Here is a 22806-nt window from a genome sequence, read left to right on the forward strand (position 1 = left end):
AAGCGTCTGTAACCTGAAGCTTCTGTAACCCGAGGTACCACTGTATATCCTGGGTCACTGTTAGGAATGATTAAGTAAGGTGCAGCAGAAAACAAAACACTTGAATTAATATGTTTTAAACTATTTTTTATTTTATTTAAAGAAGGTTTTTTAATTCACAAATTGAAAGAGCAAAAACAGTTATACATAAAACAATTGTGAAAGATTTCAACGTAAGTGAAGAAATACAGAAAGTACCAGTATATAGCACCACATATTAATAACATTTACCACATAAAAAGGAGGTTGGATAAGAGCACTGAGCTGTCTGATAGAATTTGTGTTGATTTGTTGTTGTTGTTTTAAAAAAAACTTCTTATCAAACTGATACACCGGAGAGAAAATGCTACCATATTGTGAGTTTTTGCTGTGGAAAGTCTAAAGAGAGAGAGTCTGGAGTGCACCCCCCTCACTCTTTATATGTAGCAGAATTTGGAGGGTTATGAGGTGGTAAAAGCCTCAGGTGCTGACTACAATGGTTAGGGTAGGGAGAGTAGAAACAACGCCCTTGGAAATGTTGTCAGTACCATACAGATGACAAAACACAGACCATCCATAACAAAACCTATCTACCTTCTGGTGCCAGACAGAAGATCTCGTTTAGGGATGTGGAATCGGTGGCCTTCCAGCTGCCTTTGGACTCTCATTTCCTACCAGCCTGAGCATAGCACGGCCAATGGTCAGGGATGATGGGAATTGGAGTCCAGCAACATCTGAAGGGCCACAGGCTTCTCCATGCCTGCACTAGAAGAACTTCTCTCAAGGCTTTTTCACAATTGCTTTGCTAAAGGTTCCTACTAAAGGCCTTTGATTAACCGGTGGCAACAAGCTAACTGTCCTGTCCAGCTGCTTGAAGAAGACCTAAGGAGACAGTCTGGTGCTGCAACAGAGGCAGCAAAGGACACGGAAGCCTTGAGTTTTGTAGCAGGATGACAAGAGAGGTTCAAAGTTATGCTGCTGTTTTGGGGGCACCGGGTGTCTGTGTGGAATGTTGTCTGCTAGGTATTCACCTGGTCATCTGTGTTCACCTTTGTACATTTGTAATGTTTCCAGTACTCTCTCATCACAAAAAAAACCTGATTCCTTAAAAGACTGCCCCTGAAGCCTCTAGTGGGTAGCATGAAACAAGTGACAGAGAAGAGACAGGTGCCTATTTTCTTGCCCCTGCAGCACTGTGATGTCTTGAAGAGCAATATCTCTCCCCACGCCCTCGGGTTGGGACAGTGTTTGGTTCCATAGCTTGTGACCACCTCACAGCTGTTGCGAGTGATCTGCAAGGCACCTTTAGTAGTCGTCCTCTTCATTCTGTTGCGGCCGCAACACTACACTGTGGTAGGCTTTGATGCAGGAGAAGGCTGTGGGTGGGATCCGGCGGCGGTCAATCAAGTTGTTTTCCAGGTGCATCGACACAATGTTCGAGTCCTCTGCCACTCGCGTGTCACAGACAGAGTTCAGGGGGACATGCCTGCCAGGAAGAGAGACTAAGAACCCTCAGCATCATGCAGCCCTTGACAGGGCTTCACATACAGTACCTTCTCTCTGCCGTACAAACAGCAACCCTGTGAGGCGTCTGGGCATGATCCCCATATTACAGGTTTGGTCAGGAGAGGTGCTGACTGGCTTACCCAAGACAATGTAGTAGTGAGTTCATGGATAATAGGAGAATGAAATTAAAACTTCTTGGCTCACATAAAATGAGGGTGAGAGTAGCAAGGCTAGGAATCTGATTTCCCGTGTTTTATCCCAGGAGCAAAATACAACCTCAAGATACCAGGTACTGTATTTAAAATAGTTGCCTGCGGAGCCTGACAATAGCTGTTCTGTTGTGTGCTGGTCTGCCTGCGTGCTTGCTTGCTAATTGGTATATTTATATACATTCAGATTTTACACAAATGCCACCAGTCCCTACAGCACTCTTTCCTCCAAACAGACTGACTGTAATGCCCTAGGATTTCTCATTGCTTGTGGATGCAAGAAGCACAAAGGAGCAAGGAGCAGAGCAGGCTCTCTTTTGGAGATGGAGAACCTGTGCCTTTCTCATTACTGATGGACTCCCACAAGCCCCAGCCAGCATGGCCAATGGTCAGGAATGATGCAAAGTGGAGTCCAATAACTATGCAAAGGGCCACTGTCTCCCCATCCCTGCTTTACCTGATGCAGTTGTGGCTCAGTCTCAGAACCTGCAGCCCCTTTAAGTTCAGGATGCCACGGGGAATGGCTTGGAGCTGGTTGTTGTCCAAGAGCAGCTCGGCAAGGGAGCGGTAGAGCCCTAGGAAGGAGACGGCGTGGATGCCATCGTCCCGCAGTGCATTGTGTGACAGATGCAGAAACTCCAGGCCAGGCTTCATATGGGCAAAGACGTAGCCAGGGATGCGCTCAATGCGGTTGTGGTGCAGAGTCAGCTGCTTCAGGTGCCGGGGTAGAAATGAAGGCACGTGCACCAGGCGGTTGTGAGACAGGTCCAAGGCCTCCAGCTTCCTGAGGAGGAAAAAGACACACACAGCCCTTGGGGATTCCTGAGTTCCCAACACTGGTGTCCTGGATTTCCTCCTATATACATGAATTGCTGCCATTCCCTTCCTTGGGAGAAACATTGCACTTGGGGGCATATTGTAGTTTAATATGGACGATAAACTTCCTGTATCTCTGTTTTCTCTGTTGTCCATATGACAGTTACCTCCAGCCAGACCTACAACTTTATTATGAGGCATCTTGTCTTTGCTAGCTAAATGAGTGGTTAGTATTGAAAAATACACAGGTGTTAGACTTGGAAGGACATGGCAATAAGTTTGGCTCGCATTCATATTTATGGTATGTTAAAGTTAAAATGCATAAAGGTTTCATGAATCATGTTATCAGGAAGAATTTATATGAGATAAATATAAAAATTGGTTAGAAAAAGACACCTTTGTGGCTTTCTCCCATAGAAGCTATATCAGTGAAAAAATGAAATATGAAAAACAAGTAGGCAACATGTAGAGATTCTTAATGGATGGAGATGTTAAAATAAAAAGGTCTGGAGACAGCTTGATTACAATATCATCAACTTAATGAATTGTTCAAATTAGATAAAAGAAATAGATTTGTTAATCAAACCTCACAATCTGAAAGAGAACTTAAATAAATTTGTTTTTTAAAAAATGACAGTCACCTCCAAATCACCTTCCCACACTTTCCCCTCCCTCAATCTGGATTTTTTCATACCCTCTCCTTTTGGAGTATCACTGGTATGAGAAAATGACGCTGAGATACTCACGGGAGGTTTATCCAGGCACGTGGAGCAATGCGATCTTCCTGCAATTTGTTGTTGCTCAGAACCAGCACAGTGAGGTTCAGGGTTTTGTTGAGGACACTCTCGGTCACCTCCTCAATGCTATTAGAGTCGAGGTGCAGCTCCTGCAAGGGTGGGAAACTGTTTATTTTAAATCTGTCTTTTAATATGACTTCAGCTTCACACACACACACACACCACACAGTTGATTCCAGCATCCCCCCCTTCCTTGGTTCCAGTTCTGCCCAGTCCCTGTCCAGCTTTGTGTGGCAAACAAATCCAGTACCTATCTCACACAACCCATCCATCCCCAAAAACAACAACATACAGAAGAACTCCGGAATGAGACAAGTTAAATGGGCTGGACTGGAGACAGACAGTCATCTTTAAAGAGAGATGAAAGTGGTATCACAGGAGCAGAGGGAAATAACCCTGCTGGACCAGCCCTAGTTCAGTATCCTGTTTCACACAATGGCCAACCAGGTGACTCTGGGAAGTCCACAAGGACATGAGGGCAACATATACACCCCTCCCCTGGTTGCCGTGTTAGAAACTGAGACATGAAGGCTAGGAGATACAGTAATTGGAATCCTTAAACCTAGGTTTAACAATGGAATGTCTAGGCACACTTTTTTATAACAAGAATACAAAGCTGAAAATGAATGAACTGCAGCTAAAATATTATGTTCATTTTTCACATGGTCTAGTCCTTCCCCTGCCCACCCCCTAATATTCTTAAGAGGGTCTCTTCTCCAGTTCTTCATATTGTAGCTGGAAATGGGGAGGCAGAAAATGGTCCTCTTTTCCTTCCACTCTGCAGTTTTAATCTTAGGTGCAGCACTGTGCCCAGTATTTGGCTGATTTGGACAGTGGTGCTGCTGCCCTGAGCAGACAATGCAGACATCACTGGCTCACTTCAGAGCTTCTTTCTCTATCCTGGCTGCTGCCCAGAGGAGAAGCGGCGCCAGGTGAGAGCTCTGCAGTGCATACCACTAGCCCAGCTAGTGACCTTCTAGGGTGGAGCAGGCAGGAGAGACCAACAGACAGACCAGTTTGGCCCAGAGGGGGTCTAAAATAAGCACAGCATAAAACACATGTGTTAAGGGGGGGGGGAGAGTATGTTTAAGTTGAAGAATGACTATGGGTAGATCAGGCATAGGCAAACTCGGCCCTCCAGATGTTTTGGGACTACAACTCCCATCATCCCTAGCTAACAGGACCAGCGGTCAGGGATGATGGGAATTGTAGTCTCAAAACATCTGGAGGGCTGAGTTTGCCTATGCCTGGGGTAGATCACCGCCCGTTTTTGATACTGGGTAGTAGTTTACAGCCTATTTGAAGTTGGACATTGCTTGCTGTACGGTATTCCTTTCAAATCTCATACATTACATTATACCCTTTGACCTACCAGGTTTGGCTCCTGGTTCAGCTGACAGCCCCCTGACTAGGGTCTGGTCCTGTTACAAAGATCAACCCCTGCTGTGCTCACCTGCAAGGAGGCAGGCAAACCTGACGGGATGGCTCGAAAGCGGTTCCGATCCAGTCGCAGGTAGATGAGTCTGCTCAGGGGCTTGAAGGTGGTGGGGAGCACGTTCCCATCATGCAGCTCGTTTGCCTCCAGCTCCAGAGTGAGCAGCTTGAAAAGGCCTGTGCAGAGGAGAGATGAATCCATGAATGTCCTCTGACCACTTGCAGCCAACCTGCTTATTGAGCATTCATCCTGATGATGTTTGGCACAAAGATTGTGGGAACGTTATATGGTGGCAGCTATTTATTAAGCATTTGTTCTTATTTCTTTGCAGGAAGGTTGTATGATGTTGCATCAAGCATATCCCACACTTTCTGGGGCATTTCCCCATCCTATTGATTGATTGATTTTGATCGATTTTCAAAATATAAAACAGCAAGTTCCCCCCGCAACTGCAATAAAGAAACTTCCCTGTTCCTTCCCATCACATTTCCTTGCTGCAGAAAGCCCAGGTTTTTTTTGGGGGGGAGGACAGTTTTGTTGCACAAGACCACTGAAGCCCTTTTAATTGTGCAGTATAAATTTGCTGCTATGCCATTTAATTGTACCTGTAAGAATAACAACAGTCTGGATGTGCCATCACAGTGCTGTGGCAGAATTAATTCTTTGAAGGCTCATGTATAAGATGAGAAGGGGGGCTCCCCAAATGTATTATGAAATGTCATTCAGAAATCAGTCCAGTGCTGGAATTATACTGGGACAGGCAGAGCACCCCTTAAGGAAATGCACTAATCTCACTCCCTGAATTCCTCGAGGTTTAACCAAATCATGCCCCCATAGCCTTTGAAAAACAGCTGCAAAGGAGGACCTCACAGAAGCTAAGAGGGCTACCCCCCAACTGAAATACAGGACTGATACGCAGGTCAATATACATTTGAATATGGGTCAAATATTCCCCTCTCTGCCCACCCCCACCCTGCCTCCCATTACCAGCCTTGCTCTTAAGCTCTTTGCCTTTTCGCTGACATGGAGGGATTTAGCAAAGAATGGAGAAAGCTTCACCTGCCAAATTTCTGCCTCCCCAGGGTGCTTGGAAAGACACAGGGACAACAACAGTTTAACATGGGATAAATATATCAGCAAAACAGCTATCAGAATCCCTCAATTGTTAAGGAACAAAAATTTCAAATTATATAAAATTAATGCATGTAAGCATATTAGTCCAGTTTTTACATTTCCTTTCAGTTTCCACTGCTGGAACACTCTCAGGATAAAAAGGTAAAGGTAAAGGTACCCCTGCCCATACGGGCCAGTCTTGACAGACTCTGGGGTTGTGCGCCCATCTCACTTAAGAGGCCAGGGGCCAGCGCTGTCCGGAGACACTTCCGGGTCACGTGGCCAGTGTGACATCGCTGCTCTGGCGAGCCAGAGTCGCACACGGAAACGCCGTTTACCTTCCCGCTGGTAAGCGGTCCCTATTTATCTACTTGCACCCGGAGGTGCTTTCGAACTGCTAGGTTGGCAGGCGCTGGGACCGAGCAGCGGGAGCGCACCCCGCCGCAGGGATTCGAACCGCCGACCTTTCGATCGGCAAGTCCTAGGCACTGAGGCTTTAACCCACAGCGCCAGGATGGACAGAGTAGAAACAACGGGCCTCTGTTAGCAACAGAACTTGCTCCCAGGAGGCCCAGTGTGTATCCCAGCTTCCTGTTTAGCCCCCATTTATCAGCTGCTAACAAACTTCTCAGGAAACAACCCACACACATCAAGCACTGGGCAGTTATAGAAACAGAATAATAAGCCTGCCAGTAATAGAAGGCTTCCTGGCTTCCAAACTGATAGAAGATCTTCACTGATAGAAGATATTGGAAATAGCATAACATGTCTGCATGAAAACGGTGCATTGCATTCAGTACAGCGCTGGCTTTGTCAAAGGACAATGCGGGGGCGGGGGGGGAACAACATATCTAGATTTGCCTTTGTAGTAGCGATCCTTGAGATTTGTTTATGTGGGGGATCTCTTTTTGCTACTGTTGTCTACTTTCAATGTGTCTGGGCAATAGTTTCAGGTCATTTAGACACATGGATGTTGTTAGCAAAATGAGGTCACTTGAAATCGCCGGGCATCCCGTTATGTAATTGTTCTACTGTGCATCTTGATAACATGTGTGTGCACTATGTATGGCTGCGCCAGACACCGTTATCTGCAATGTAATTTGCCCATAAGGGTTTACAATACAAGCCTATGCATCTCTCCACAGAAGTTGTTGGCACCTGTCTGTCTTGGCAGACAATGGAGTGTGCCTCCAGGGGGGCAGGGAGCCAAACTGCTGGAGAATCACATTGCCTGAAGTGACCTCCCTGGGGTGCAAGCCTGGTCAGTGTGTCTAGAGCAGGGGTAGGCAACCTAAGGCCCATGGGCCGGATGCGGCCCAATCGCCTTCTCAATCTGGCCCGTGGACGGTCCAGGAATCAACGTGTTTTTCCATGAGTAGAATGTGTGCTTTTATTTAAAATGCATCTCTGGGTTATTTGTGGGGCATAGGAATTCGTTCATTATTTTTTTCAAAATATAGTCCAGCCCTCCACATGGTCTGAGGGACAGTGGACTGGCCCATGGCTGAAAAAGGCTGCTGGCTCCTGGTCTAGAGGTTCTGGGCTGCCCAGATGACAAGCCCCTCCCCCTCTTGGCCTCTCCAAAGGAAAGCAAAGAAATGAGTTTGGCACCAGCTGGGCTGCAGGAGTTGCCAGAAACAACATGTACAAAATGGCATCCAAGTGTCTTGGAAACTCCACTCCAGATTTGTGTAGGATTTGCTCCTCAGCCTTTTCTTCCCCTGAATATGTTCTACAAGGCAGCAGTGGGGCAAAGGGAAATAAGAATGTGCCCTAGGACTCTGGAGACTAGGATTCAAATTCCCACACAGCCACAGAATTCATGTTGGGCAGTCACTGTCATTCAGCATCACCTACTTCGCAGGGTTGTTGTGAGGCTAAAATGGGTGGGGGAGAATTGTATGCTGCCTTGGGTTCCCTGGCAGCAAAGTGGCCTATAAATGTAGCAAATCATGAGCAAAGGAACGAATTCTTAACATCTTATTAAGCGGTTGCCATAGCTCTAGTCCTGCCTAAAATGTGGAGATCATAAAACAGAGTGGTTGTAATCGCCACCACAATCTTAAATATTAACAGCGGCTATTCTACAGAAATGCCCACAAGAAACCTTCTCAAGAGACCTTTGGCCAATTAAACTATCTGTGGCCTTTTAAGTTGTGTATATGGGGTATTGTTTTCATTTCTTACTATGGTATGTATTTTTGTGTTTTTATATTGTAAACTACCCTGTGACCTTCAGATTAAGGGCAGTATAGAAATTTAATAAATAATGATATAATTTCCATGTCTCAGTGAAGTTCTCTTTGCTATGGAAAATGTATTTTTTTTTCCTAATGACGAAGGGCTTCTGCACACTTCCATTCGTTCCATGCCTAGAAACCATGGGGATCTGAGCAGTTTTCCGCTTGCCCCACTCCCTTCTCCAGGGAAAACCTGAACTTTAGTGCTAAATCGGAGCAAACTTCAATCCTAAGAAAATCTGAATTACTGTTTGTTCCGATTGAGTGTTAAAGAGCACCTTTCCCTGAGGAAAGTGGCAGAACAGCAGGAAGTATAGATGAGCCCCTAGGTATCTATCCCAGAGTTTCAGAAATCTATAGGAAATGTGACTTAATAGGGTGCCGCCTTGTGTTTACAAAAATTCCGGCACCTAGGAATGAGGGCCTCTGATCATATGCAAAGTACACACACACATCCAAAGAAGGACTTTTTATAAAGTGACCCCTACCTCGGAAGTTGTGTCTCTGCAGTCCTTCTAAATTATTGTCATTCATCTTTAGCTCTTGTAGTGAACTGGGCAAAGCTGGGACTGCAGTGAGGCGGTTCCCATCCAGATTCAGGCGCTTCAGCTTGGTGAGATTCTGCATGGAAGAAGAAAGGCACTGACGGGGTTGTGATCATGTTCAATAGTCATAAAGAAATAAATATTGTCTTGCAAATGGGCAAATTATAGAGCAATGGCCCAACACATTCTTTGCATGTACAGTCCTAGTTTCAGAATCTCCTTTAATTGAAGAAGTTAGGAGTAATTGATCTCCAAAGGTGCCTGTAATAATCTATTTCCCCCTCAGCCCCCCCCAAATAAATTGACTTCCCTCTTTGCTTCTGAACCTCCCTTCATAGCAAAAGGTCTTTCCCATCTCCACTCACCTTGAAAGCTTCTGGGTGCAGACCTGCAGAATCCAGCTTGTTCTTGCTGAGATCCAGCCATTCTAGATTGGGCAACCCCAAGAAAATCCCAGCTGGCACATGTGTGATCTCATTCTCTGGGAAGCATAAAAGATGGAAGGTTACAGAGAAGATCACGCTCTGGGCCTTGTAATGGCAACTCTAAAAGCCCAGCTCAGACATCTCATTCTGTTCCTCCAATCTTTTTTAAAAAATCAATCTTATTAAAGGTTTTCAAACTAATATTCTATAAAATTCCAACTAAACTAAAGAGAATAATAGAAAACAATTTATCAAACAGAAGCAACTAAAGAGAAAGAGAAAATGAAACACATTAATAATCCTCATATGATCCTTATAAGACACAAAATTATGCATACAGGTATATCTATATAGCCCATCAAATCTCAGTAACATATTTGTCCATGTTAGTCTATAGTTATTTCCCTGTTAAATCATCCTTATGTTCCATCCTCATAGTCTCGTTCCCTCTTTTCCCTCCTCATAACCATGGTTTGAATGACCTGTGTTCCCACTTCCTGTGCACCAATTCCCTCCTCCAGTCTCTGCTTCCCAGTACCACAAGTTTGCAGGCAAACTATGGTTAGTGCTAACCTCCAAACCACTGTGATACATTGATGGGCCCCTGTATTTGGGTTCCTGTCGGAGCAAAAGTCATGATATTGATCCCAGCAGCACACAAACCTTTTGGGAATTCCAGATCTAGCTGGCTTCTATCCACCACACAGACATTTGGAAAAGGGGGAGAAAGGGCCCTTCCAAACTGGTGTTTGGCTGCAAGTGCATTCTGCAACATATCCTCGCACAATTATAGTGGTGGGTTTTTTCCTGCTTTATTTTTTGTTCTGTGATGCTTCCCCAATGCTACCACATTATTGCTGTCCAGAGGGACTACAGTGCAACAAAAGCAAGAGGAAAAACACACCAAAACATTTGTGGTATGAAAAGTTAAAAGGATTTCAGCACTGATTGGAAATTAAACAGTCTGATCACCTGAAAACTTTGCAGGCACAAATAGTATTGAAAGCAGGATCATTAATAATGAGCGCACTGCAGAGTATCGACTGAACAAGGCTGCAATCCTATACACATTTACCTGGGAGTAAGTCCTACTGAGCTCAGTGGAGTTTACTTCTGAGTAGACATGTATAGGTTTGCACGATAAGCCAGTTATTGGGCCCAGAAGAGTGTTTATACTGGGAATGAGGTGAGGAAAGAGAAGCTGGAGAAGCACAGGTTGGTGAAGAAGAAAAATCCCTTTTCTGCCTCAGATATTCACCTGCCAGGTAGAGGGTTCTGAGTGCAGTGTCACTCAGCCTGGGCACATGTTTCAGGCGAGCATTGCCACAAGCGATGGCATGTTCAGAAAGCAGGCAGGTCACAGGCAAGGATGGCATTATGGGCTCATCTCTTTCCTTTGGCACGGCAGGTTGCCATTTTGGTGTGCCTCCTGCTCTGAAGACATTTTTATGAGATACGTTTTGCTCTTTCACAGCCTCAGTTTGGGTGACATTTCTGAAGGGGACACCAGGCAGATTCCTTGCTCGTGCCTGTCCACCTTTCCTGTGCAGGATGGCATGTTCTGCCCCTGCCAGTGATCGACTGACATTTCTGCGGGAAGAACTGGAGTCTTTCCTTGGCAATGCCCAACTGGCGTTCTGGTGAGAAGGTCTGTGCTTCTTGTTAACCTCTACCCAACTGGTATTCCTTTGCTGGGAGCCATCCTGCTTCCCTGGCAATGCCTGGCTGGCATTCCTGTGAGAAAATCTGGGTTTTTCCTGTGGCGCTGCCTGGCTGGCATTCTTATGGGTAAGGGTGGGCTCCTTCCTGACCTCAACCCAGCTGGTATTCCTGTTTGGGGTGATGAGCCTTTTCCCTGACAGTGCCTGGCTAGCATCTATGTGAGCAGCTCTGAGCCGCTTATTCATCTGTGCCTGGCTGGCATTTCTCTGGGAGATGCCCTGCTTTTGCCGTGTCAGTGGCCAACTGGTGTTTGCCGACGGAATGCCATGTTCTTTCTCTGATTGTGCCTTGCTGGCCTTTTTCGGGAGAAGCCTGGGCTCTTTCACTCCCTGGGCCTGAGTGCCATTCCTAGTGAGGCCACTGTCCTCTTTCCGCATTGGGGTGTGACTGGCATTTCTGAAGAAGGGGCCATGGTCCTTTCTTGATGCTGGCTTGCTGGTGTTCCTGTGGGGAGAGATGTTCTCCTTCTGCAGCAGTGCCCGGCTGGCATTGCTTTGGATTATTCTGGGCTCCTTCCCTTCTTTTGCCTTGCCAGTATTTTTGTGGCTAGGACTAGAGAGTGCCTGGCTTTCATTTCCATGCCAAGGGCCTGGCACTCTTCCTATCTGTATCCGAGTACTATTCCTAGATGTGACAGCGTATTCCTTTCTTGCCTTTGCCTTCTGCGGGGTAACAGGTTCCCTCACTGGTGCTTTCTCTACATGGATCAAACCTGTAGAGAGAAGAGATGCGCAATGAAAGGCAAAGCAGACTAAGACATTTTGGCACCTACATGACCCATCTCCGCTCCACCCCCACCTAACAGGGGGCCCAATACCTAATTAACAGTCCTTGATTAACTTGGGGCACCATTGACCAGGTAGTCGCCCTGCACAAAGGCAGCATGGCTCACTCTCTCTCTTGCCCAGCTGTTCATTCAAACGGGGAGCCATGGGTTAGATCAGTCTTCCACTCAGCCACATGTTGAACTCCACTATCAGATGCAGGTGCCTTGCGCTTGGAGCCAGGTCTCTCGGAAGAGGCCTTCTGCATGCCACCATTTTACATTTCCCACAGGGCCCCTTGGCAACACTATGTTGATGGTAGCTAAAAATGGCACCTTGCAGCTCCCCACGACTGTTACCAAATAAACACCATTGATAAAGGAAGCATCCCAAAGGAGTGCAATTCTCTGGGGATCCCGACAGCCTGAGCATCAACCCTACCTGTATTAACTGTACAGTTAACCTCCACGAAGATTAGTGTGGGATGTTAGCATCCAAAATGATGTTTGAAAGGGCCGTAGGACCTTGTGATTTCCGTTGGTTCTGTTATTCACAGTCTTGTGAGTCTTAGCAGTCAGAGCAGCAGGTGTCTTGTGTTGTGCTGCTGTCTGCCTTGGAGTCAGTATCATCAGTCTGTAAATGTTTGTTAGTCTGCAACAGCTTAATCTAGGTGAGATGTTTTAGTGACTAAAAGAAACATCCACCTGTATTGTATATTTAATCTGAAACTGCAAGTACACTAAGTAAAAGTCATATGTTCTTTAAACTTTAAAAGAGAGTGTATTATGTAGTTTTTATAGGAGGGAAAAGAGAACTAAAGAGTCAAACAGCCCAGGGCTGCCTTCTGCATACTCTGCAAATGGGAGCTACAAGTCTAATTCCCACAATTAGAAGTAGTTTGTTAAGGGCACTAGATATAGTAGCTCTGTGAGGAGTGAACTACAGTTCCCAGGACTCTTTGCAGGGTGTCTCTGCTCTAAATGTATGCTGCACACAAAGCCTTACTCAGAAGTAAGGCCCACTGAGTTTCACAGGACTTACTTCCTAGTAAGCATGCTTGGAATTGCAGCCTAAAACTGGTAGGCAAGCTGAAAAATGAAACTGGTCCAAGCTTATTCACAGGCTGGACTTCATCCCTTTATTCCCACTCTTGTTCATACCTTTCTGAGGGTACATACTGCCTGCCTGGGTCAGGCTGAGGTTTGTCGCAGGGGCAGCGGATTCTGGTTTTGCACCCATGCTGCTGCTGGCAGTCTCTGCTCTCTTTGTGCCCAATACCTTCTTTCCAAATTTGGACAACTTCTTCGGCACACCTCCCTGCCCCAGATTTTGGCCATTCAGGTACTTGGGGAGCGCTGCCTCCTTCCTCCTCAAGACACTGTTCTTCAGGATTGAAGGTTTTTCACCTTTCTGGCGCAAGCCCTTTTCTCCTGCAACACTCTCTACATTGGCTACAGATTTGAGGGTCTCTGCAAATTCGAAAGGGGAAACAAAAACCACGACACCTCGGTTATTTACTTAGGATTTGAAAAATGCACATCCTGCCTACCTATGTAATAGTCAGCTTCTAAAATTATGCCTCATCAGAGTGATCAGGAAACAGGACCAAAGTATGCATATTATGCTAATTAAGCAGATAGGATCAGATTTGGCTCCTAAGGCCTGGGATCATTAGGGGCAAGAAGCAGGTCAAGGTGCTACATCTGTGGTGTCCCTGAGGGCACTTCCTTTCCCCTCCCATGTGCATCAGCGGCTGCCAATAAGTCCCACCAGAAAATTCAGTGCGCTTCCCTTGGGAGTACTACAGCAGGATGGTAAACCTGACTCTTGGGTCTAATGTGATGAGGGGCGCAGGGCTCACCCAGACTTCCTTTGGCACCCTGCTTTCCAGGCACAGGTCCGGGCTTTAAAGTTCCCTGACCAAGCAGTTTTGTGTTTGCCCCACAGCTTTCCCTGGGAAAGCCCATGTTTTACTGCTGAAATGGAGCAAATGACCATCTGTGGAAAACCTGATTTCCATTTGCGCCGATTCAGTGGTAAAATGCAGGTTTTCCTGGGGAAAATGCCGAGATAAAATACAAAATACTTGGACATGAAGCTTTAAAGCCTGGACCTGTTCCTAGGAACTCTGCACAAAAGGAAGTCTGTGTTGAGCAAGTCCCCAGAGAAAAGATTTTCTCTCTGGGCACTTCCAGGCGGCCGATTGTTTTGGGTGGGATTCACTGGCCAATCACACATTTACAGTTGATTGGGAGGTCTCACACAAACTAACCCACTTCCCCAAAAGACCATAATTTCTTTGATAAGGAATATGGCAGAAAAATGCATGGGTGATGATCAATATGTGGTGATGATCATTAACCTGGATGGCTTCAGAAGAGAATTAGGCTTATTCCTGGAGAATAAATCTGTCCGTCAAAACCAGCCACTGGGAGAAGGCTGCTGTATTGCCTTTATGTCTGGCTTGTTGACTTCCTCGGAGGCATCTCACTGTCCACCGTGGGAAACAGGATCATGGATCGGATCGGAATTTAGGGCTAGACAAGATAGAATCGAGGTGACCGGGATTTAAATGCATAGTGCAGATGTAGACATTCCTTCGATATTCACAGTTTCTTGGTTCTCCAAGTGGTAGGGAGTTCCAAGGACAGCCATGACACAGCTAATTTCCTTATGCAGAAGGTGAATACTTGAGACTGACAGCATTTTTGTGACAATGTGTTAGTTACATGTATACAGTTTGAGCTTGTGGGAACAAGCAAGGACTCCAAACAGAGTTTGGGCAACCTATTTCTTGAAAGTTCATCCTGGGGTTAGTTTGTCTGCCACTGAGCATTTGTCTTGCATTCATCCTCATCTGCTATTAGTCATTTGTTCAGCCCACACTCTTCAGTGCATTTCTCCACCATGTCTCAAACAGCAAGAAGACCAGATTAACAGAATACAGTGGTACCTCGCAAGACGAAATTAATTCGTTCTGCGAGTTTTTTCGTCTCGCGATTTTTTTCGTCTTGCAAAGCACGGATTTTGGAAAAGCTTCAAAAATCACCAAAGTCTGATAATAAATGTTGGAAATGTAAAGAGGTTGAAGATACATTCTTTCACCTTTGGTGGACATGCCCAAAGATTAAGACCTTTTGGGAGATGATATATAATGAAATGAAAAAGGTATTTAAATATACCTTCCAGAAGAAACCGGAGGCCTTTCTTTTGGGCATGGTTGGCCAATTGGTGCGAAAGGAGGATAGAACTTTTTTTATGTACGCCACAACAGCAGCAAGAATACTCATCGTGAAGTATTGGAAGACACAAGATTTACCCACCCGGGAAGAATGGCAAATGAAGCTGATGGACTATATGGAACTGGCTGAGATGAATCTGAGTCTTTTCAAGGATAACTATGAAAAATGTTGGTCAGAAATTAAGAGAGACTTAGATAGTTGGACAAAATTGAAACTTTCTTTGCTAGGCCGAATTGCTGCTATCAAGATGAATGTATTGCCAAAAATGTTGTTTTTGTTCCAAACATTGCAGATTGTGGACAAGACAGAGTGCTTCCGGAAGTGGCAGAGAGACATTTCTAAGTTTGTCTGGCAGGGCAAAAAGCCCAGAATTAAGTTTAAGATATTAACTGACGCGAAAGAAAGAGGGGGCTTTGCCCTGCCAGACCTAAAGTTGTACTATGAGGCCGCAGCTTTCTGCTGGCTAAAAGATTGGCTACTTCTCGAAGACACTGATGTATTGGATCTGGAAGGTTTTAACAATGCTTTTGGTTGGCATGCATATTTATGGTATGACAAGGTTAAGATCAATAAGGCCTTTAAGAACCATATTGTCAGAAAAGCAGTGTTTAATGTCTGGACAAAATATAACGACTTACTGGAAAATAAAACTCCAAGGTGGCTTTCACCACTGGAAGCTAAGGCCCGAAAAAGACCCAATATGGAGGCCAAATGGCCAAAATATTGGGAAATATTAGAAAAAGATGGAGACAATTGGAAATTGCAGAGTTTGGAGAAAATTAAGGACAAAGTGAGAGACTGGTTACATTACGCTCAGATTAATGAAGTTTTTAAAAATGACAAAAAGTTAGGGTTCCAGGTGGAGAAATCGAAATTGGAAACAGAACTGTTAGAACCTAAGACTAAGATACTTTCAAGAATGTACAACTTGCTGTTAAAATGGAATACACAAGATGAAATGGTTAAATCGGCCATGATAAAGTGGGCACAGGATATAGGGCATAATATCATGTTTGAGGACTGGGAAAGGTTGTGGACCAACGGGCTGAACTTCACTGCATGTAATGCTTTGAAGGAAAATGTAATGAAAATGATATATAGATGGTACATGACCCCAGTTAAACTTGCCAAAATATACCATTTGTCTGATAACAAATGTTGGAAATGTAAAGAAAATGATGGAACATTCTTTCACCTCTGGTGGACTTGCCCGAGAGTGAAGGCCTTTTGGGAAATGATATATAATGAGTTGAAAAAGGTATTTAAGTATACCTTTACTAAGAAACCAGAGGCCTTCCTTTTGGGTATTGTTGACCAGAAGGTGTTAAAGAAGGACCGAACATTTTTAATGTATGCAACAACAACAGCAAGGATACTCATCGCTAAGCACTGGAAAACTCAAGATCTACCCACACTGGAAGAGTGGCAGATGCAACTGATAGACTATATGGAACTAGCTGAGATGACCGGCAGAATCCGAGACCTGGGAGAAGAGAAGGTTGAAGAAGATTGGAAGAAATTTAAGACTTATTTTAAAAAGCATTGTAATTTGGTTGAATGTTAAGATGGAGGCTAGATCATAAATAATTGACCACCACTAAATTAGATGCAATTAGGATGATAAGCGAGATTGAGGGAAAACTTTAAACATTTGGGAGAACCATTAGATTATATTCTAAATGAATGGGGCATAAGAATGTAAACAGGATGATAAATTGCGGGGAAGAATTGACAAAGATGCAAGTGGGAGCGGAAGACGTGAGGGAGTCCAAAGAAGTTAAGAAATTATGTTATGATATATGTTACATTGTTTATTATATTTGCATTTATGTTTAAAAATTTTAATAAAAAATGATTTAAAAAAATATATATGGAACTGGCTGAGATGACTGGCAGAATCCGAGACCAAGGAGAAGAGTTGGTGGAAGAAGAGTGGAAGAAATTTAAAGTTTATCTTCAGAAATATTGTAAAATTAAGGAATGTTAGAAAGATGTTGGGGGAAAAAATATGTGGTTTTAGCAGAAAGGATATAAAGGATTAAGTAAAAATGAAATGGTGAAAGAGAGAAGGTAAAATTATAATGTTAAGATAAATTATTAGGATAAAAACAAAGTTGGAAGGATTTGCTGGAATATTTAATTGAATTAAAATACAAAAATGGGAGGCGTGAGGAAGTCAAGGAAATAAGTGAATGTAAGTAAGCGAGTTAAAGGTTTGACTTGTTTTTTATTTCTTTTTTCTTTTTTCTGTTTTTTGATGATATGTATTGTTTTCTTTTTTTTCTGTAACCTTTAAAATCTTAATAAAAATTTATTTTAAAAAAAAAAAATCACCAAAGTCTTCAAAAACCTCAAAAAAGGCTACCACACCGCTATGAGTTGCTCCTCGAAGTCAAGTCGCAACTGCACCCCCTGAATGCATGGTTTCAATAAAAAGGAAACAAACTTGCAAGACGTTTTCGTCTTGCGAAGCAAGCCCATAGGGAAATCCGTCTTGCGAAGCAACTCAAAAAACGAAAAACTCTTTCGTCTTGCGAGTTTTTCGTCTTACGAGGCATTTGTCTTGCGAGGTGCCACTGTACCTCTTTTCCCATCCACCCCAATTTCTGGCTACATTTTAATTTTTCCTGGTGCACACACACTCTCACATTGGTATACAGTGGTACCTCAGGTTAAGAACATAATTTTGTTCTGGAGGTCCGTTCTTAACCTGAAACTGTTCTTAACCTGAAGCACCACTTTAGCTAATGAGGCCGCTGGAGCACAATTTCTGTTCTCATCCTGAAGCAAAGTTCTTAACCTGAAGCACTATTTCTGGGTTAGCGGAGTCTGTAACCTGAAGCATCTGTAACCTGAAGCGTCTGTAACTCGAGGTACCACTGTACACAGACATATACGCAGATAGGACACTGATCTCAACTTCCAGCATGGCTGGTAAGATGTGTCTAGTACTTAGTAGCCAGCAGCTATCACAAACCATAAATGCTAATTTAAGCAAGTATCCTCTAGGAGTCAGTGCCCCTTTTAATAACATTCCCCTCACAATACTTTTATGTCCACTTCCCCCTACACTGCACACCTCAATGCTGTCCTTAAATTCTATTTTGGAAACTTCAGCTGGTGTAGAATTCTGCAACCCAGTTGCTTGCAAGGACATATTACTCCAGTTTTTGCTCATCTGCACTGGCTTCTTGCTCGCTTTGGGGCACAATCAGGACCAGCCTTCCAAATGGATTAGAAAGGTCCATATAATATTAATTTATTCTATACTCTCAGTGGAGCTACTGCAGTCTGGGTCAAGTCGATCCTGGGTGAAGCATAACACGATGAATGCTGTGACTTTGTTTGCTGAGTTCGCTGTGCACATCAACAGAATATTTTCTGCTGATTCTTGGGGCTATCCATCAAAAAATCTGGGTCAGCCCTTGCCAGAGGACACATACACAAGACCACACTTTTTTTTGACTTTGAATGAATGACTGCTGAATCACAACTGCTCTTTCAGGATGTATTTCTAAGTTGATTTGCTGCTGGAGTCCTTTAGAACTGCTAACTGCCAAGAATTGCCTTTCCATATTAACTGGAAGTGGAATTAAAGCAGAAGTTCTGCATAGCGTGATATTGGTATTAGTTTGTGGGTGCCTTGACTCCCCTAAACTCCTGGGTCTGGTGGGTCTTGGAGTTTGATCAGTGCTTGGAGTCGTAAGTTGGGCTGCCAGGCAGTGTGAAAATACAGACCGGCCTGATGATGGCCTCTAAGTGACAGAGAACAAGGAGAGGGGGGATAAGCCATCAGCCAGCAAATGGATGGAGCCCAGCCCTGGGCTCTGGGTAGTTAGCAGAAGACAATGCCAGAGTTTCTAGGAGCAAGAAGTTTCAGGATTGCAGTTAGGTATGACGTAAGCAGGAGGAAATACAGCTGCAGTTTGCAAGCAGCAACATGCTGAAGGGCTGGGGGAGGTCAGAGCACAATGTGAGCGGACAGTTTGAATCTGAGGCTGCAGGAATGGGAGACACAGAACCCTCCTGGAGTATGATGCTGGGAGCCCCTCCATCAGAGGCTCAGACAGTATAGGTGAGTAAATAAACCACATCTCATAAAGACACCACAGTCTCTGCTGTTATAAGCACCTGGAGCCTAAAATCTAACTCTGCTCAGAGATTGGGGTGGCATGTAGCAATATTATACCGTTGTTAAACAATATATACCATAGCTAAAATCTTTCTACAATGTTTGCTGGCAAAAAGTTTTAGTCAGAAAAAGTCCTTGCCCATGTAAAATGAAAATCCTGCCCGTGTTATTTCTTTCCGTTGACTGGAGGATTGTTGGTGATTGAATAACCTCAATTAATTGTCCCTGTTGCCGTTTCTCTTCCTGTCTGATAGAGAGGCTTTGATTACTGGTTTTCTTGCTCTTTTACTTTTTTATTTTTTATACTAAACAGTGTTATTTTACTATTTTTTAAAAAAACAAAAACAAAAACCAAGTACTTAAAGACGACCACCACATCCATGATCAGAACACCACACTGGGCAATTAACAGTCTAAACCTATTTACTTTGATGTCCATCTTACAGAGTCTAAAGCATGTGTTGCATTGCAGCCTAAGTAACCCTCCAGATGGAATAAACAGGAAGCAATAATATGGGGAGGACCTGCAAACTGGAACTTTAAAGCTGCAGTAGTCCTGAAAAGCTTCAACAGTCTGTGGAGACAACCCCCCAAAGCACACACATATACCAAGTCTGCAAATTACAGGAGAATAACACAGAAACCAATGGGCTACAATGATTTGACAACAGCATAATTTCTTCTCTCCATTAAAAGTATGTGAACAAAGGGTGGCAATTTCAGATACCAGTGTATCATAAATGTTGAGCAGAGGCTAGCTCCAGGCATAAATGTATACTGACAAAATGTGGGGAAATGTGTGTCCTTTTACCCCAGGAAAAACAACTGACGGCTTAAGGAACATATTTGTCCCCAGATGTTTGTTATCTGGGCCCTAGATTACATTTTGGTTTGCCTAGGGCTCATTAGCATAGCCATAGCCAAGAGGCTCACATGTAGTTTTGCCAAATGGCTCCAGTTGTTGCCATACGCCACTTGCTAAGGGGCTTATTCTCACATGGTAGCCCAATTTACACACATTCAAATTTATGGTCCACAACATCATTTATAGCATATGCAATACTACAAATGGCACTACCACCAACCCCTACCTCTCCAGCATGTGCAGCTTGTGAGAACGTTTCCTTTTGGTTTTGCATCCTCCAGTTCTGGCAGCGGGGTAAGATTCTAGCTGAGCCTGCCTGCAAAATCCCAGCTGCATGTGGGACAACTCTTATTGGTAAATGTGGGCTGACACACTGCAGGACGGACGGGGCTAGACAAACAGGGCACAAAGTACTGAAGCTGAGCTTCCCTTCTTCACAGTTGCCTTATTTTCTACAAGTGTCTACAGGGGTGAGAGACTGTATCAGTTTGGTACATTTCACTATTTTGTGGTAGTCTGCACTGCGGCCCGCTTCATGTCCCCACTGCTTCACTTTTCAACCACGCCCCTTGGAAGCCCCTCCCTGATGCAGTTCCACCACCCACACGGCCTCCCCCTGACTCACCTTCCGCCACACCCTGCCCCAAGATCAGCTCGCTTGCTGCCTGCTGCTTTCGTCGCTTCCCAGGATGGGCTGGCCCATCTAGGGCAGGAGAGGATGAGGAACTCAATCCCGTGCTTGGGCTTTCAGGTTTTTTCCTGGCAGCCCAGCCAAGGGGAGCCCACAGAGCCAAGGCAAAGAGAGCAGGGAGAAGGAGCTTCATGCTTCCTCTGCCTTCCAGACTGCAAGCCTGCAGAGCTCCAGGCTGGTTTCCCCACTCGGCACATATTCCTGTACAGGGAGAGGTTTATATTCTTCATCCCCACAACTCTGACGATGGGGAGGAAGAGGGAGGGAGGGAGGGGGAAAGCAGGGCTTTGACTGGAGCAAATGGAGGGAAAGCTCTGGCAGTAGCAAGGGGGTTCTGGCAGTTAATGTCCGTTGGGGGAGCCGGCTCACCTAAGACAGGGGAGTTTGTCTCTTAGCACCTGGCCAGGCTCCGAGGTCTCACTCCAATGAATGGCACTTCTGTGCATGCACACAACCAGCTACTGTGCAGAAACCATGAGCGGCTCTTGTTAGAGAAGGCGATTTGACGCCTCCAGGGCCTAGCTGGCCCATCCCAGCACACTGCCAGGTCTGTGACTACAGAAACCAGCATCCGTCTGGTGGAGGGGCCTGGGGTTTTGCTGGCTGGTGATGCAGCAGAGCGCCCTACAGGGGTCCAACATGGTCTCAGGGATTTGGGCAGGTTGTGAAGCTTCCCTTGAATGAGCCCTTTGTTTGGGGGCACCATAACACTCAGAATGGCCACTGTATCTCTCAAAGCAATGGCTTCCAAGCTGCCTTCTCTGGGGTACCTTGGAGGTTCCTCCTCTGAAGCTTACCAGTCTTACCTCAGTTACAAACTGACAAGTTTACCACAGCCTACTCAGGTCACCACTACTTTCCCTGCAATACCTAGTCCCAAGGGGTGGGTGGGTCTTTAAAATATTTTGCAGCCACTGATCTTCAGAAGATTCCAGGGTGGTGTACAGAAGTGTTAATAAAACTGTTCACACAACAAAGGAATACAATCTTATTTATTTTTTAAAACATAACAACAACAACATAATTTGGGAAATGTTTGTCCAGTATTGTTGTGAAACTCAGCACAAAGGTTCCCAAGGTGGGGGGGGGGCAGAGCCTTGTGTGGATGCCAGGCGCCATTTTGAGTCAAGATGGTGGACAAAAGCATCACTTTGGTGCAACATTGCCTGTTTTTTTGGCATAGGTTTGGCCACATCTTGAGATACCATTTCCAAATTCGGCGTGTGGGTTCCTGAGGAGGGGGCAGCAATCTTTGTCAATGTTTGGATGCTGGACAGTTGTCCTTTCTTTCTCCACACTGAATAGCTGCCAATCTGTTTTCATGAAGATTAATGCTTTCCAATGTGTATGTGTATATGTGTATGTGTATGTATGTATGTATGTATGTATGTATGTATGCAGAACATGGGTGGTGCTGTGGGTTAAACCACAGAGCCTAGGACTTGCCGATTAGAAGGTCGGCGGGTTGAATCACCGCAACGGGGTGAGCTCCCGTTGCTCAATCCCTGCTCCTGCCAACCTAGCAGTTCGAAAGCACATCAAAGTGCAAGTAGATAAATAGGTACCGCTCCAGCGGGAAGGTAAACGGCGTTTCTGTGCGCTGCTCTGGTTCGCCAGAAGTGGCTTAGTCCTGCTGGCCACATGACCTGGAAGCTGTACGCCGGCTCCCTTGGTCAATAAAGCGAGATGAGTGCCGCAACCCCAGTCAGCCATGACTGGACCTAACGGTCAGGGGTCCCTTTACCTTTACCTATATAGCATATATAATTAGTTTAATGTCTTCTTAAAAAAACCCCACCACACTTCACCATGCAAAAGCAGCTTGAACATAAGTGGGCGCATGATGCAAGAGGCAGTCCCATTACTTCAAAACCTCCATTTTCATCATCCCATGTGAAAGACGTGTGTGCCACCTGCATTTCCAGCTTCTCACCAGGGGGTCCCAGGCAGAGAAGGCAAAGTACTGGGTTCCTGCCTATTCTCCTGTCTCGTCCCAGTTGGTGTGTTGGTCAGTGCAGGCATGATTCATCTGTAGGGGCAGATTCTCCAGACAGGCTAAATGTTGTGTTTGTCTTCTTTGCGACCAGTATTATTTGCTTCCTTCTGCCTCAGTCTACCCAAGACTTCCTCATCTTTCATAAATGTGTTCCGTTAGTTTTGCCATTATTGGTTTGAAGTGGCATGTGCCTCCACACAGGGTTGATTTGGGGTGAAACAAGGAGAATATTGTCTATCGTTTACAAATGTCACATTCTTTTATTAGTAGTTTTTCTCAGGTCTAAACTA

General features: G+C 44.9%; 1 protein-coding gene across 1 annotated transcript; it reads right to left on the minus strand.

Annotated features, from left to right (window-relative positions):
- Positions 1-186: 186 nt before the first annotated feature.
- On the minus strand, positions 187-20772 carry LOC307205958 (uncharacterized protein). Its single transcript, XM_079958683.1, has 9 exons — positions 20455-20772; positions 12751-13059; positions 10363-11538; positions 9045-9160; positions 8623-8755; positions 4800-4957; positions 3296-3435; positions 2191-2517; positions 187-1504 (listed from the first exon to the last, which is right to left on the minus strand). The coding sequence occupies exons 1-9, from the start codon at positions 20651-20653 to the stop codon at positions 1324-1326; spliced, it is 2739 nt and encodes a 912-aa protein (XP_079814809.1). The 5' UTR covers positions 20654-20772; the 3' UTR covers positions 187-1323.
- Between the last annotated feature and the right edge of the window lie 2034 nt (positions 20773-22806).

The sequence above is a fragment of the Podarcis cretensis genome (assembly GCF_951804945.1).
Source record: "Podarcis cretensis genome assembly, chromosome: 17".
NCBI lineage: Eukaryota > Metazoa > Chordata > Lepidosauria > Squamata > Lacertidae > Podarcis > Podarcis cretensis.